This window comes from Podarcis pityusensis (genome assembly GCF_964106645.2).
Source record: "Podarcis pityusensis genome assembly, chromosome: 13".
NCBI classification, from domain to species: Eukaryota; Metazoa; Chordata; class Lepidosauria; order Squamata; family Lacertidae; genus Podarcis; species Podarcis pityusensis.
The window spans coordinates 1,767,096-1,781,621 of NC_138038.1; the positions used below are offsets into that span (position 1 = coordinate 1,767,096).

A 14,526-nucleotide genomic window follows, 5' to 3' on the forward strand; every position below is an offset into this window, starting at 1 on the left:
TAATGGGGCCTCCCGCTGCTGCCGGAGCATGATTTCTGTTCTCATCCTGAAGCAAAGTTCTTAACCCGAGGTAATATTTCTGGGTTAGCGGAGTCTGTAACCTGAAGCGTATGTAACCCGAGGTACCACTGCATTGCTGCATCATCTGCATAGATCAGAACAGGGATGCGTCTTCCAGCAAAGAAGGTGCCCAGCTGGGCACCCTACAAATGTTGTGCTATTGGCGATTATTCAGAATTTCCTCCCGCATCTTTTATAATACTCCAAGTCCTTTACCTCTAGCATTATGTCCAGAATTCAACCTTAAACTACAAGTGTTATTCCAATCCTACTAACGATTTTAACTATTTACAATTGTCTTTAAGATAAGTTATACATTTTCCCCATTCCTTATTAAAATTTTGGTCTTCCTGATTACTGATTCTTTCGGTCATTTTAGCCATTTCAGCATAGTTGAGTTTTCTCAGGAGTGTGGACAGTAGCATTAATGGAGAAACTCGCCAGTCAAATGCTCCACCCAAGATGCTGGCAACCTCTTAGGAATAGGGGCATCTTATCCTAACCTTTTCAGTAGATAATACTATCTGGACCCCACGACGCATGAACAACTCTGGTACAGTGTGTTTCGCTAACAGTCATTCTCATTTCAATAACTAATTGGAAGCTTGCTGAGATTTATTGTAATTCAATGTCTGTAGAACTCGGCTGTGCTGCTGCTTTCCCAGAGGTGCATCTGGCGGCCTCACTATAAAGTTTTTGGCGAGTGCTTAAAGTGCATTGCGTTACCCTGGCCTTTGGCGCCTGAAATCTGTGTTTTCAGGATCCACCTTATTCTTGCATATGCAATACATTTTAACTGTTTTTAATTCCCAATTTTAAATTGTTGCAACCCACCCTGGGAACTGCTGGTGAAATGTGGGTAATAAATTTAGTAACACATACGCAAAAGAAGCAGTGGGGGGAGCCAACAAACAGCAAATAACAAAGATGTTTATTTTTATAACAAATATACAGTGACTGTAAAAAAAGAAATAGTTGCATTGTTGTCACCTAGTGGTACAAAGAGTAAAAAAACCACCACAAGTACAAGTCATAATTTGGTATTTAAAACATACCAGAACAGAATATCTTATTATGCAATTTGCACATAAAAAGGGTATGCCAGACTTTCTTATAATTTACAGAAGTTGATAATGACAGCTCCTACAAGCCCAATACCTGCAACAGAAGTTTAGCTGCCAACTGTGGCTGAATAAGATTTTCATGTGTGATGTTTTCCCCAACACAACCATCATTAGCACTGGGAACCCCACTTCTCCCATAGGTCAGACAATGCTTTCCAACATCTGGCTCCATCCTTTCCCTATCCCAATAAGAAGAAAGCAACTGGAATCCTTTGACTTTGCCACAGCTGATCTAATTCCTGCAGACCTCAGAAAACTGTGAAAACAGGGTCACAGTTCACAGCAACTGATGCAACTTTTAATTGACAACTGATAAAAGGACAAGCTTAGAAGACTAAATAAGACATTGATTTGTACATCATAAACAGTTTGCTAAATGGATACTTCACTGAGTGGGCCAAAAATGAAAAATGAAATTCTTTGGTGTAAAAATATATATGAAAAGGTGCTTTCATTTCCCTCAACATGAGATGTACAAGATGGGGAGTAAAAACCAACAAGCCCATTTTACAATAGCTAATAACAGAATGGAATGCCTTCCTTGGCACTAGCCAGAGTGAACATAAAAAGGCTAACATCTCAGCCAATCTATTTTTGTCCCAAAATGCACCAAGAATGTGAAAAACACATTTTCAGGATTAATTCCATTAAATTCAAAGCTACTCCAAAATAAGAGATTTGGAGTAGACTCTTTGATCTGGCACATTCAATTAAAACAAATCCAAAGAATTTTTCCCAAGTAGTGACTGTACTCTAAGAATCAAACACAGTTGGTTTCAAATTCTGTGTCACAGGGTGCTCCAATCAATGGGCTTCTTCCCAGACTTTTTCAGCAATTCATTTGTTTTAGAGAAATGCTTACAGCCAAAGAAACCCCTGTGCACTGACAGGGGTGAAGGGTGAGCTGTCTGTAGGACGTGGTGCCGTTTCTGCAAGAAATCAGAGATGTTAAGACCTTGTAGTCATCCCGCCCCCTGAACTGCCACCACATTTGCAGAATCTTAGGTTTTGTACTGCTGTTCCATGGACCAGTATCATTTAACAGAAACACTGACCAAACCTGAGCCCATCCTCTAATAATCCCAGTTCTGCAGTCCCAGAATACCCTTTTAAAACAATGTACTCTAATGGGTGCTGCATGAGGCGATAATCCAAGCTCAGGATTAGATTCCATGCTGCGGACCACACAGACCAGCTTCCAGCCTTTTCCCCACTGTCCAGACTAGTGTCACTTCCAGAGGAATGGAAAAGCAACGGTGCACTTACCCTGTCAATAGAGCTGCCTTTCCTCTGAGCATAAGCCCCCCAAAGCATGAAGACCACACCATCCAAGTTGCTGTTTAGCCAGGAGACCACTGCGTCTGTGAACTGCTCCCAGCCCTTCTCTTTGTGGGAGTTGGCTTGGTGTGCTCGGACTGTAAGAACAGCATTGAGTAGCAGTACTCCTAGGTTGAAAATGAAACAGGAAAGGGTGAGCAAGCATGCAGAAAACATTAAATAAAAATATGCTGCTTTTGCTGCTAGGAAGGGCAAATGATCAATACTCTGCACACAAAATATGTTTATTCAGTATGTTTATCCCAGCCAAATTCTGCATCATCAGAAGAAGTCAACCCCCACCTCCCAGCGTATTTGAGGGCATTTTATTGTAGCTTGTGTGTTTAATTTAATGCTAATGGCTGTATAAACTTATAATAAGCAGCTGTTCTGTAAGGCAGCTGCATGTAGCAGCAAAACTATCCACTGTTCTGTAAAGTCTGTACTGTACAGTCATACCTTGTGTTACGTTTGCTTCATGATACGTTTTTACAGGTTGCGTCCTGCGGCGACCCGGAAAGGGTTACTTCTGGGTTTTGCTACTCGCGCATGCACAAATGTGCAAAATGATGTCACGCGCATGCGCAGAAGCGGGTTGCGTTCTGCTCATGTTGCGAACGGGGCTCCGGAACGGATCCCGTTCGCAACCGGAGTACCACTGTATTTGAGCTAAGATTGCTCTTTTCAGCAAGATCTAGCCTCTCTGAAGCAGTGGGAGGCTGGGATTGTGTTGGATGTTCAGGGGCTGTTTCCTTGCTAAAATCTGGGGTGTGCTGAAAGGAATTCTCCATCCACTGCTGCAAGTACTACCATTGGCTGCTGGAAAGAAGCAATCTGTATCCAGAATGTGAAAAACACACATGATAGTAGCTGGGGGAAGCCCACCACAGGGGGAAAAGCGCCCAACAAACTTTGATCCTGCTTCACCTTGTTTAGCCCACCCGGTCAAGTCTCCATGGCCAGGATGAGAAAAGCCTTCTATGTCTTCAGCCAGTTCTTTGTAGATGTTCTCTAGGCTACGATCAAAAATAAGAAAGGTTTTGACAGACTTCCTCTCATGCATTTGTATCATAGGGATTTCATTTATTACATAACATATTAGTGATAACTATGCAACTGAAAGACTAATGGAAAGGCAGTATTGCATATCTGGTCCTAATAGGACCACAAAGTTTAAAGCCTAATCTTACCTGGGTGGAGGTGGAACTGGTCTCTGGACGCTGAAACAGAGTCCGTGTGCTTGGTTGGGTCCATGATATGGGTCTTGGCCTAAGATGACAGCTTTTACCTGAACAAAGTTACAAAAGCGGAAATTTGTTCAATACAATCACTCCTGCTGTCATTCATCTCTGCCCAGTTTAATACGTCCCTTTGGTAGGACACAGTATGTGGCTGGTTATCCCTTGCTCTTTCTCTCGTGTGTTCCAGAGAAGACCAATGGGACAACTATATAAACACCACAGTTCATGGGCAACCCAGTCAGATGGGGTACAAATAAATAATGATTATAAATTATTATTATGTAGCGTGCCTGATTAAAAGCTCCATGTTCAAATCTCAGAACATGGGTAGTTTTAAGGAAGCCCCACCATTCCATTCCATTCCACCCCTTTCAGCTTCACCTAGCATTTATCCAATTGGATTAACTAATAGTGGCCTCCCTTTACAGTCAGGACAACTTAGATACAGTAGTGTATGCAAAACATTCTGAGGCCAAAATGCAACTAGCAGCACCAAACATTATTGTTACTAGCCCATGGTTTTCAAAACAATGCAGACAGAAAGTGCAACACTTATCTAGAGGCGGAAAAAAGAGAAGATATCACTGACAACTTAGTGACTCCTGAAGGAAAAGGTATAATAAATGTAGGGCTGATTGTACCAGGTTTACTCACATCACGGATACTGCACATCTGAGTCCAGGTGAAGACTTGATGCACAGCTGGATACACTGTGTAGCGTTTGCGCTCTGCAGCAACAAAGTCCATTAGCTGTTTTGGGAAACAGAAGCAGACAGTTTCCAATCCTGGTTAAGGAGGGCCAGCAGGTTAAGTAGGTAGCGGTTTGACTGCACAAAAGCACCTAGGCGTCACACACAATATTGTGTTTCAAGCAGTCATTTTAAAATTTCAATTCAGTTAATGCATAAAGCTTTCTTCTGTCAATACATCCCAAGGCTTTAAAGAGAGGCCAGCCAACCAATTGTTTTTAAAGATGTGAAGAGTTTGCTTCACCCAGACTTGAAATTGGATCCCATGATATAAGTCAGGCAGCTAAGTTTTCAGAAAAGTTGTGATGAACGTTCAAGGGATACAGAAACTTGAGAAACATGCTTGAAAGTGAGGGGAATATTGCAAGGTGGAGCCTCCCATTTCAGGACAAGTGATGACCCTGGAGCCCCTCTCCAATTTTTAGCCACAGCTTCTTGCCTAACATCTATGGACTCCAACGTCAGTTGCAGCAAGATACATGCTCAATAATTAACAAAATACTTCTAGCCACCAGGAGCTTCTTGAGACAGGGTAGATCAAATCTAAATACTTTGCATCTCTCTCGTATATAAAGGCTGATCAATAATGGTTTTGGAGGAACTGTTAATGCCACTTTGGGCCCGCAAGGTAGACAGGAATAACCACTTAATTATTCTGTAAATACAGTATACACAAGGAGAGTAAGACCACATCCTATGTAAATTTCCATGAGTGCTAGCTCCATGAAATATAGAAGGAACAGCTTCCATGCAAACATACAAAAGACCAGGTTGCAGGACTAGAACCCTACACATACAATTTCACCACCACCCCTCCTCTCCCAAACCTTACTGTACTCAACAATGTAACTGATCTGTAGAAAAGACTGTACAGCACAACTTGAAAAAAAAGACAAGGTGTTTAAGCCAAGGAAAACTTTAATCATAAATATATAAATAACCCTACATACACTTACTAGGAAGCCCTATTGAACCCAGCGGCACACTTGCGCGAGTAACAAGCATAGAAGTCTGCTACCAAGTACTGAATAAGCTATCGACGTGGCATAAAACAGAAAGGGAAGAAATGCATGTCTGTAAAGGAGGAAAGAGACAGGCACCAAGGCAGGCAAGTGTGCAGATGTTGGTACAGTCCATTTAACACAGCACAGCAACAGCAGCTCTGTTTTCGATATAATAAATTAGGTGGGGGGGATCTATTAAAGTGGCCCGGACTGCAGCTCCGTGCGGGAGCACATCCTTTGCTCGCATAAGGTGCGTTGCAATCGACCTTCTCTCCAGTTCAAAGGCCGTCAGGTAGGGGAGATGGGCTGAGACCCATCCTGGGGAGCCGCCGCGTATCGGACGGGACGGCGGTTCACCCTTGCCCTGCCCATGGCCGCCCCCCGCCTTCCTCTCCGCCCCTGGCCCACCTGGGCGAAGTAGGGCTTGGCGAACTCCCCGGCGAGGGCGAGCCTCCAGTCCGGCGCGACCTCCGGAGGAGCGAGGCTGCTGAGGCGGGAAGCGAGTCTCTGCAGGGCCGCCTCTTTGTTCCGGCGGATCCGCTCCAGCTGCTCCGGGCTGAGAGGCGGGGACGGAGCGCCAGCCTTCGACCTCTTCGGAGAGCCTGCCTGCGGGCGGAAGAAGCGCGTGAGGGGCGGCCAAGCGGCCAGACCACGGCCCGCCACCGCCGCCATGAGAAAACAAAACACGGGCGACTTTCGCGCCCAATTGGCCAGCGACACCAAAAGCGCCGTGTATCGGCCTATCACTTGCGAGATAGCGCCCCCTTCCTTTCTCATTGGTTACGGGCCATCAAAACAGCTTCCTAATTGGTCGCCGGTCCCGAGCCCTGCAGCCCGCTCGCCCTATCGCAGTTCTGCTTGAAAGCCCCTGCCCTCAGTTGATCTCTGTTGCTAAGGTAGCCCTAGCTCTTCTTGGTTAAGAGCGCCGAGTCGGACTTAGTCCCACCCCCGGACGCTTCCCATTGGCTTGAGGGCGGCTAAAGCGCTTCCCATTGGCCGGTACCTCAGGAAGGCGCCTTTTTCTCCCCCGCTGGAAGCGAGCCCCTCGAGCGAGCGAGCTCCCAGTCCCCTCTCGCCTGGCTCCCTTTGTACCTCAGCGGCCCCGACTGGCTCCGGGGAGCGGCTCCGCTTCTTGGCCTGCGCCGCCGAGAAGAACGAGAGCAGCGTCTTCTGGCCGATCATGGTGGCTCCGCTCGTAGACGGGCTCCGGCGCTGCAGCTCGGGAGAGAAGGGCGCCGAGGGAAAGGCAGCAGGCGCAGCAGCCGCTGGCTCAGCTCTTCTGCCCCCTCACGGTAAGACCCCCCCCGCCGCCGCCGCCGCCGCCGCCGCCGCTCGCTCTCGCTTCAGGTACGCTTTAAATTGGCGCCAAAGCGAGCGCGCATGCGCAGCCGAGGAGCGTCTGGGCCCCGCCCGCCCGCCCGCTCCTTGTGCGCCTGCGCAGCGCCTGTTCTCGGAAGGCGGGTCCGCGGCGCCAAACGGAGGCTGGAGGAAATGGCGAGAAGGGTCGTCCTCTTTGCAGCAGGGGCGTGCAGGCCTTCCATTGCACGCTATGTTTGCCGACTTGCGTGATGAACGTGCGCGTTAGGGGGAAAGTACCGTAGGAAGAGAGAGCAGTGTCTCCGCCTCCGCAGATCACCATCAAAGTAGAATCAACCTTACACGCAAAGTGTGATCAAAAATAATATTGGAAACTGCGCCTGTACTGCTCCTAGGTTATGTTTTGCAATTTTGATTTTACATTCATGAGAAGCTTTGACGATGCTTGGGAAGCCCTCGAGATGGAGCGAACAGACTTTGTCTTGTTCTGAAATAACAACGCTACCATTTTTCTTTCTAGCAGGCAGGGCTCTCGGTTAGTATCTTTTGCAGGAAGGGAGGAGCTGCAAGGAGTGACTAGAAAGGAGACGAAGGTGGGACCTGAAACAGGATTCAGGCAGTGAGGCTCCCTGGCCTCGGTTCCAGGAGGAGCCTTGGAGAATATCCTGGGGATTGCAGGAGGTAAGACGGGCATTGGAGGGCAGCCAGAGCATAGCATTTTAACCCTAAGGCATGAAAGAGCAGCCTTCCCCTACAATGTATTCCCGGCACCTGGTATACAGGGGTACATTGCTTCTGAACTTGGAGGTTTCATTTTGCCAGCCTCCATAATTACAGATGTCAGCTTGTCCAAGCCAGTGTTCCCCAGCCAAGTGCCAGCAGATGTTGTTGGACTGTGACCCCCGTTATCCCTGACTGTTGGTCATGCAAGCTAGGATTGATGGGAATTGGAATACAGCACCATCCAGCAGGCCAAAGGCTCCCCATCCCTTGGGTAAAGAGATCCTTTGCAGACACCACAAATTATAGTTTCCAGCTGCTGCAAGTATATTAGTAAAAAGAGCATTCCACAGCCAGGAGCGCCCCACCCCAGGCATATCTAATCTGGTTCTGGTCAGTCACAGGCTTGCCCTCCTACAGCCTCGATTGAGGTGCGTAGCAACTGGTGATGGAGAAATTCATTGTCCGGGGGCCTCTTAAGACCACAGCAACAAAGAACAAGGGGATGTCCCCTGGGCCAGAGCGGGAGGAGGCTGACCCTGGTGCGGAAGGCAGTGGAAGAAGCAAGAAGAGGCCCAAGCTGGACGCATCCCACCAAAGCAAGACTCCCTTGGTTGGTGCTTCATGGAAACACATCCGGGCAGAAGGGCTAAACTGCGATTATAGGATCCTTTTCAACAAAGCAGAGGCTGACAGGATCTTCCAGGAGCTTGAAAAGGAAGTGGAATATTTTGAAGGTAAACAGATCTGATCTTTGAATCTTTCATGAATTCTCTGTGCAGCAGGGCTATCTGGAGCATACTATAAATAGATTTCCTCATTTTTATGGCTATTATTATTTATTAAACTTATATACCACCCTTCACCTGAAGATCTCTGGGCAGTTCACAAGATAAAAGATAAAAGCACAAAATAAAAAGTCAAAAACGAAACAATAACCCCCCTCCAACAACACGTTTAAAAGGCTGTAGAATCTTAATTAGCCTGGCTGAAGAGGAATGTTTTTGCCTGGTGCCTAAAAATATATAATGAAGGCACCATGCAAACCTTCCTGGGGAGAGCATTCCACAAACAGCCATTACGTAGCTATTGTGGTCCTGAGCTGTTTAAGGCTTTATAGGTCAAAACCAGCACTTTGAATTGGACCCGGAAACTAACTGGCAGCCAGTGCAATCAGGCCAGGATCAGTGTGAACGCTCAAACCGTCTTGCCCCAGTGAGCAACCTGACTGTCAAATTCTGCACCAGCTGAAGCTTCCAAACCGTCTTCAGGGGCAGTAATGATAATAATAGCCAGGCTGAGAAGCAGTTTCTCACTGAATGGCCATTGGGCAGGGGGCTGCAGTGAAGAGGGTTGTTTAATGGGGGAGGCCATAGCTCAGTTGTAGAGCACCTGCGTTGCATGCAGAACGTACCAGGTTAAATTTGCGGAGTTACACGTCTCGGTGTGAAACATTCTTCTCTCCCCACACCCTTCTCTCCCTCTGGCCTCTCCCAACTCGCGGCAAGAGGTTTTCTCCTCTACATCTGTCTCTCCTGCTCTCCCTTTCTCCTTTCCACACAAACTCACACACGGCATGGAAGGAAAAGCAATTTCTAGAGGGATGGTGATGCAGGAAGCAGAGATCAACCGCAGTGTCCAGAGGGCCCCATGAATTGAATCGGGGGGCCACCACAGGTTCCCCACCACTGCTCTGAGGGGAAATTTTTACTTGGTGGCATTTCTTCCCTGCATCTGGTTATGAAAGCCCATCTTGAGTTTGTCATCTTTTTTTCAAAGCAGGAGAGTTCACTAAACTCCACATATTTGGAAAGTGGCACAACATCCCAAGGAAACAAGTGACCTACGGGGATGCTGGCTTGACGTACACATACTCAGGTGTCACTTTATCACCCAAGCCATGGATTCCAGTTCTGGATCACATAAGAGACCAAATCCAGCTAACCACCGGGGACACCTTCAATTTTGTTCTCATTAACAGGTAATGTTGGGCAGGTGGTGGTGGTTAGTATGGCATTGAGCACCAGGGAACCAGTTCTCCATGCCCAGTCCCTTACATTAACTTGTGACTGCTGTTGTGACATACAGAGGGCAGTGCAGGAGGAGCTTGACATCCTACTGCAATTCTACAGGAGCTGCCCTTGACTACGTTTGCCAACTGCTGCTCTCCAGATGTTTTTGGACTACAATTCCCACCAGCCACTGCCAGCAGAGTTACATGATACTGAGTTTATGGGAACAAAAGGACATTCATTTTTGCATTTAACACTTACATTCAAATATCAGTCATAATCATAAAAAATAGGATTCTCTGAGTCCTTGGACTTCTTGCCACCCTTCCATGAGTTCCATTATTAATCTTTTCCCACCTGCACCCTATAAAGTTCTCTATTTATCTTTAATATTCAATTTATACCATTGTTCATGTTACATCGGAAAATAACAGCTGGGCAGAGCTGAGTGGGGAACAGCTAGGAGAAGTAGAGAGAGAGAGAGAGAACGGACTCCCCTTTGCTGCAGAGTGTCCAGCCTTTATCTCCAAGGGCAAGGAGAGCTGATAAGGTTGCTATGCAGAAGGCTCAATGGTTGTGAGATGCCGGGGAGGGAAGCTTAATTGGGAGCACCTTTATCTCGGGAATGGATGCTTCATTATTTTCCTGTGATCATTAAAGACCCTTTAAATGGTAAGGGACTCTTGTCACTTTGTCCTGCTTATCCGCAGCCAAAGGGGGGGGGGGAGGAAAGCCAAGCCCCCAGAGCCTGACAACAATCTTTTCTGCTCCCTTGGTATTTTTGTACCTAAAATTCCTTTAAAAAAAACCTTCTAGTTTTTTCACAAATGTTATTTTAAACATTTTTTTCAACTCATTATAAATTATTTTCCAATGCTTTTTGCTATCTTACACATCCACCACATATAGTAGAAGGTGCCTTCTTTCTCTTTACGCTTCCAACAAATATTTGTAGTAGTTCTATACATTTTTGTTAATTTAGTAGGAGTTTAATACCAACAGTACATCATTTTCATAGAGTTTTCCTTCAACGTACAGCATGCTGTACATTTTAAGTCTTCCCTCCATAATTTTTCCCATGATGACAATTGTATATTATATCCAATATCCCTTGCCCATTGTATCAATACAGATTTAACAGTATACATTTTAGAAAGTATTTTCACTTTATTTTCCAACAAGTCTTTTTCAAACCTTAAAAATTCTTTACTAAAACCATTTATTTTATCCATTCTAAATGCATCATTTAATTGGTGATACTGTAACCAGTCAGTTAATAAGTCTTATATCATCAAATTTCTCATTTTCAGTTGTTGTTCTTTTGTTAACAGCTCTTTATACGTTGCCCATTCATTTTTTGCATTTAATTTTTTCACAGATTTCACCTCTAGCAGGGAAAGCCACCAAGGTGTTTTTTGGTCTAATAAATATTTATATTTCTCCCATACTACATAAATTGATTTTCTTACCAAATGGTTTAGGAAACCTTTATGCACTTTTGTCTTATCATACCAGAGATATGCATGCCACCCAAATCTGTTGTCATGACCTTCTAAATCTAGAATGCCTGCATTTTTTAACATTATCCACTCCCGAAGCCAGCAGAGACAGGACGCTTCATAATATAACCTCAAGTCCGGAAAAACCACCTCTATCCTTTGCATCAGTTAACAATTTATATTTAATCCTTGGCTTCTTTCCCTGCCAGATAAATTTAGAAGTAACTTTTTGCCACTGCTTGAAGTGTCCTGCTCTACTGATAACGGGTACTGATTCAAATAAAAATAGCATTCTCGGCAATACATTCATTTTTATTACTGATATTCTTCCCCATAGTGATAAGCTTATGCTTCCCCATACCTTTAGGTTTTTCTTTTTTTCTTTCCAAGTGGCTATATAGTTGTCAACCATACCTCTAAATATTTCACCTTTTTTTCTATTGTCAATTCTGTTGTTCGATGTAAGTCTCTTTTTTATTGAACGGTCACATTTTTTACCAATACTTTCATTTTATTTTTATTCAACTTGAAAGCTGCTACCTGACCAAATTCAGCAATTATCTCTAAGACCCTTGATATACTTACCATCGGGTCTTCTACTGTTATCACAAGGTAATCCGCAAATGCTTTCAATTTATAAGCTCTGCACCCTACTGTTATACCTTTTATTCTATCACGCCAGGGTTTCTAGAATTAATATAAACCATAATGGTGACAGGAAACGTCCCCTTCTTGTCCCTTTTGTTATATTTTTCCGTTATCACATTGTTCACTATCAACATAGCCTGTTGATCTGAATAAGTTGCGTCAATACTCCAAAGGAATGACTCTCCAAAGTTCATCATTTCTATAGTTTTTTTCCATAAAAATCCATGACACATTATCAAAGGCCTTCTCTGCATCTACAGACATTAAAGCCGCTTGCTTTTCATTCATCTGGCGGCCAGGAAGAAAGCCAGCTTGATCTTGATGAATTAAATCTTTTAACACCATCTTCATATGATTTGCCATTATTTAGCAGAGATACCTGCCTATAATTTTTTACTGATAGTAAATCTGTATCTTGTTTTGGAATTAATGTAATATATGCCTCTTTCCAAGAATCTGATACTTTCCCTGTATTCAAAATCTTATTCATTACATCTTTCAAAGGCTGTGCCAAAAGCTCTTATAGTTTTTATAGTACTTCGCTGATAGACCGTCTGACCCCGGCGATTTACCTGTTTTTATCTGGTTAATTAATTGTTGTAATTCCATCACTGTTACTGGTGCATTTAAGTAATTAGTTTTCTCTTCCGAAATATTTGGCGGCCAATGGCCAGTCTAGTCCGCCATCCTGTTCTTGCAGTGGCCAAAAAGATGCCTGTAGGAAATCCATATGGTATAGTACAGATTAAGTTGGAAAGGAGGAAAGATGTTGTGGATCTTCCCCTTCAGGGCAGAAGTCTAGTCGCTGCCCCCTGAACAGAAGTAGCAGGAGACCAGCATCCCAAACACAGCAGCAGGGCTGGCTTACTGCATTCTGAAGCAAGTGAAATCATGCACATCACTATCTAAAGAGTATAGACCTCCACTCTGCAAGCGCATTTGAGTCCATAGTCTAAAACTACCTAACTGCATCACTCATCTCCCCTCCCTGCCAGGTATAAGGACGGTCACGATCACATGGGGGAGCACAGAGATGATGAGCGAGAGCTGGCCCCTCGCAGCCCCATCGCATCCGTGTCCTTTGGAGCCTGCAGGGACTTTGTCTTCCGGCACAAGGATTCCCGAGGCAAAAACCCCTCATGCTACATTGAGGCTGTCAAGTTGCAGCTGGAGCATGGGAGCTTGTTGATGATGAACTTCCCCACCAACCGTTACTGGTACCACAGCCTGCCCAGTCGCAAGAAGCTCCTGGCTCCGAGAATCAACCTGACATTTCGAAATGTGATGGCGCTGACCCCAGGGCAATGAGAGAGATGGCTCACTGAATTCCTTCCACACAGTGTTCGTTTCTCTCAAGAGTTTGGCCATCTAGTTTCTTTGTAGGCATGAATAGAGAGTGTTTCCAAGAGTGTTTTTTTGTTCCTTTTAGTGCCTTTGTGGTAAAAATAAAAAGGCATTTGGGGTCAAATACTTGGCTGATCATTGGATTTCAGATACTAGTATGGCCATGGTTCATATGGTGAATGTCCGGGTGGGGGGGGGGCTATGCTTGCTTTGTAAAATGCAGGGGGCTTGAGGATTTCCTAGGCGCTTTGGGCGTAGTGGCTACAGAAAAGGGAGTGACCAGCAGGATGGCCAGTAGCCCATGATCATTAGGTAAAAGCTGCTTCTATAATCTTCTCTGAAGCAAAGCAGTAATGAAAGATAAACCTCCCCCGCCACCCTGATGTATATTTCCTTTGTAATACAGGGCTGGGGAGCCTGACCATAGGCCCTTCTGGTTGGTGGATCCAGGTCCCACCACACCTGGAGGGCCACAGGTTCCCCCAGCCTTGTATCACCAGAGCAACTCTTCAAAAATATTAATTGGATTGTATAGCTTTACAAAAGTAAAAACTGAAGACAGTAAGACAAAAAAACCATCCTGTATTCCCCACCCTCCCACTTCCCTAGTCCTCATCCAGAGCTATTCTTGAGTTTATAGAAACTGGCATGCAAATAACCAGTGATTCTTGGTCCCTTGGAACCTACTCAGAGTTCAGTTTGCTTAGTAGTTATTGTGGATAGGTATTAACGGTCCAGTCGTGGCCGACTCTGGGGTTGCGGCGCTCATCTCGCTTTATTGGCCGAGGGAGCTGGCGTACAGCTTCTGGGTCATGCGGCCAGCATGACTAAGCCGCTTCTGGCAAACCAGAGCAGCGCATGGAAACGCCGTTTACCTTCCCGCCGGAGCGGTACCTATTTATCTACTTGCACTTTGACATACTTTCAAACTGCTAGGTTGGCAGGAGCAGGGACCTAGCAACGGGAGCTCACCCCGTTGCGGGGATTTGAACCGCCGACCTTCTGATCGGCAAGTCCTAGGCTCTGTGGTTTAACCCACAGTGCCACCCACGTCCCCTGTAGATGACAGTTAATCAATTTTCTTGCTCCTATTGGGCTAAAAGTCTTAAGTCTTTAACTGAAGGATTCTTTGGATCTTTCCTTCTGTAGGACCATCATTTATTTAGTATTTTCCAAACCATAAGGGAGCCAGTCCCTGGCCTCCTAAAAAGCAACCCCGGAAAGAAGCAAGTGGGTTATCAAGGAAGGAGGAGGAGAGGGGTGTTGCAAGAGGCAGTACCAGGCAAGGAGGGCGAAATCTTGCAGATCAATGGCTTTGTTATAGAATATCTCAAGACAGGGAGTTCTGTTCGTCATCCACCTGACCTAGGAACAAAGGCTACAAAGGTCAGGTCCTCTTCTAATATTATTTCTGGTATGACTCCAAAAGCATAAGGGCTGTAGCTGGTGCTATATCTACTTACAGTAGTCCCATTTAAGTTAAAGCTCATG

The 14,526-nt window shown here is 45.3% G+C and overlaps 2 protein-coding genes across 4 annotated transcripts; one reads left to right on the forward strand and one right to left on the reverse strand.

The window, feature by feature from the left end:
• Positions 1-970: 970 nt before the first annotated feature.
• Positions 971-6,858, reverse strand: UNG (uracil DNA glycosylase). The gene is made up of 7 exons (XM_080979230.1): positions 6,588-6,858; positions 5,904-6,101; positions 4,397-4,492; positions 3,692-3,789; positions 3,429-3,517; positions 2,451-2,629; positions 971-2,113 (listed from the first exon to the last, which is right to left on the reverse strand). Exons 1-7 carry the CDS (start codon positions 6,675-6,677, stop codon positions 1,973-1,975), a joined length of 891 nt encoding a protein of 296 aa, XP_080835356.1. The 5' UTR covers positions 6,678-6,858; the 3' UTR covers positions 971-1,972.
• Positions 6,859-6,933: 75 nt separating this feature from the next.
• Positions 6,934-13,159, forward strand: ALKBH2 (alkB homolog 2, alpha-ketoglutarate dependent dioxygenase). Of its 3 annotated transcripts, XM_080977672.1 has the most exons (5): positions 6,935-7,207; positions 7,336-7,493; positions 7,937-8,269; positions 9,312-9,513; positions 12,687-13,159. In XM_080977672.1, the coding sequence occupies exons 3-5, from the start codon at positions 7,981-7,983 to the stop codon at positions 12,997-12,999; spliced, it is 804 nt and encodes a 267-aa protein (XP_080833798.1). In that variant the 5' UTR covers positions 6,935-7,207; positions 7,336-7,493; positions 7,937-7,980; the 3' UTR covers positions 13,000-13,159. The 3 variants fall into 3 exon arrangements, with proteins under 3 accessions (XP_080833799.1, XP_080833798.1, XP_080833800.1); XM_080977673.1 differs by having other exon boundaries at positions 6,934-7,493; positions 7,931-8,269; XM_080977674.1 differs by having other exon boundaries at positions 6,935-7,493; positions 9,315-9,513.
• The last annotated feature ends 1,367 nt before the right edge of the window (positions 13,160-14,526 follow it).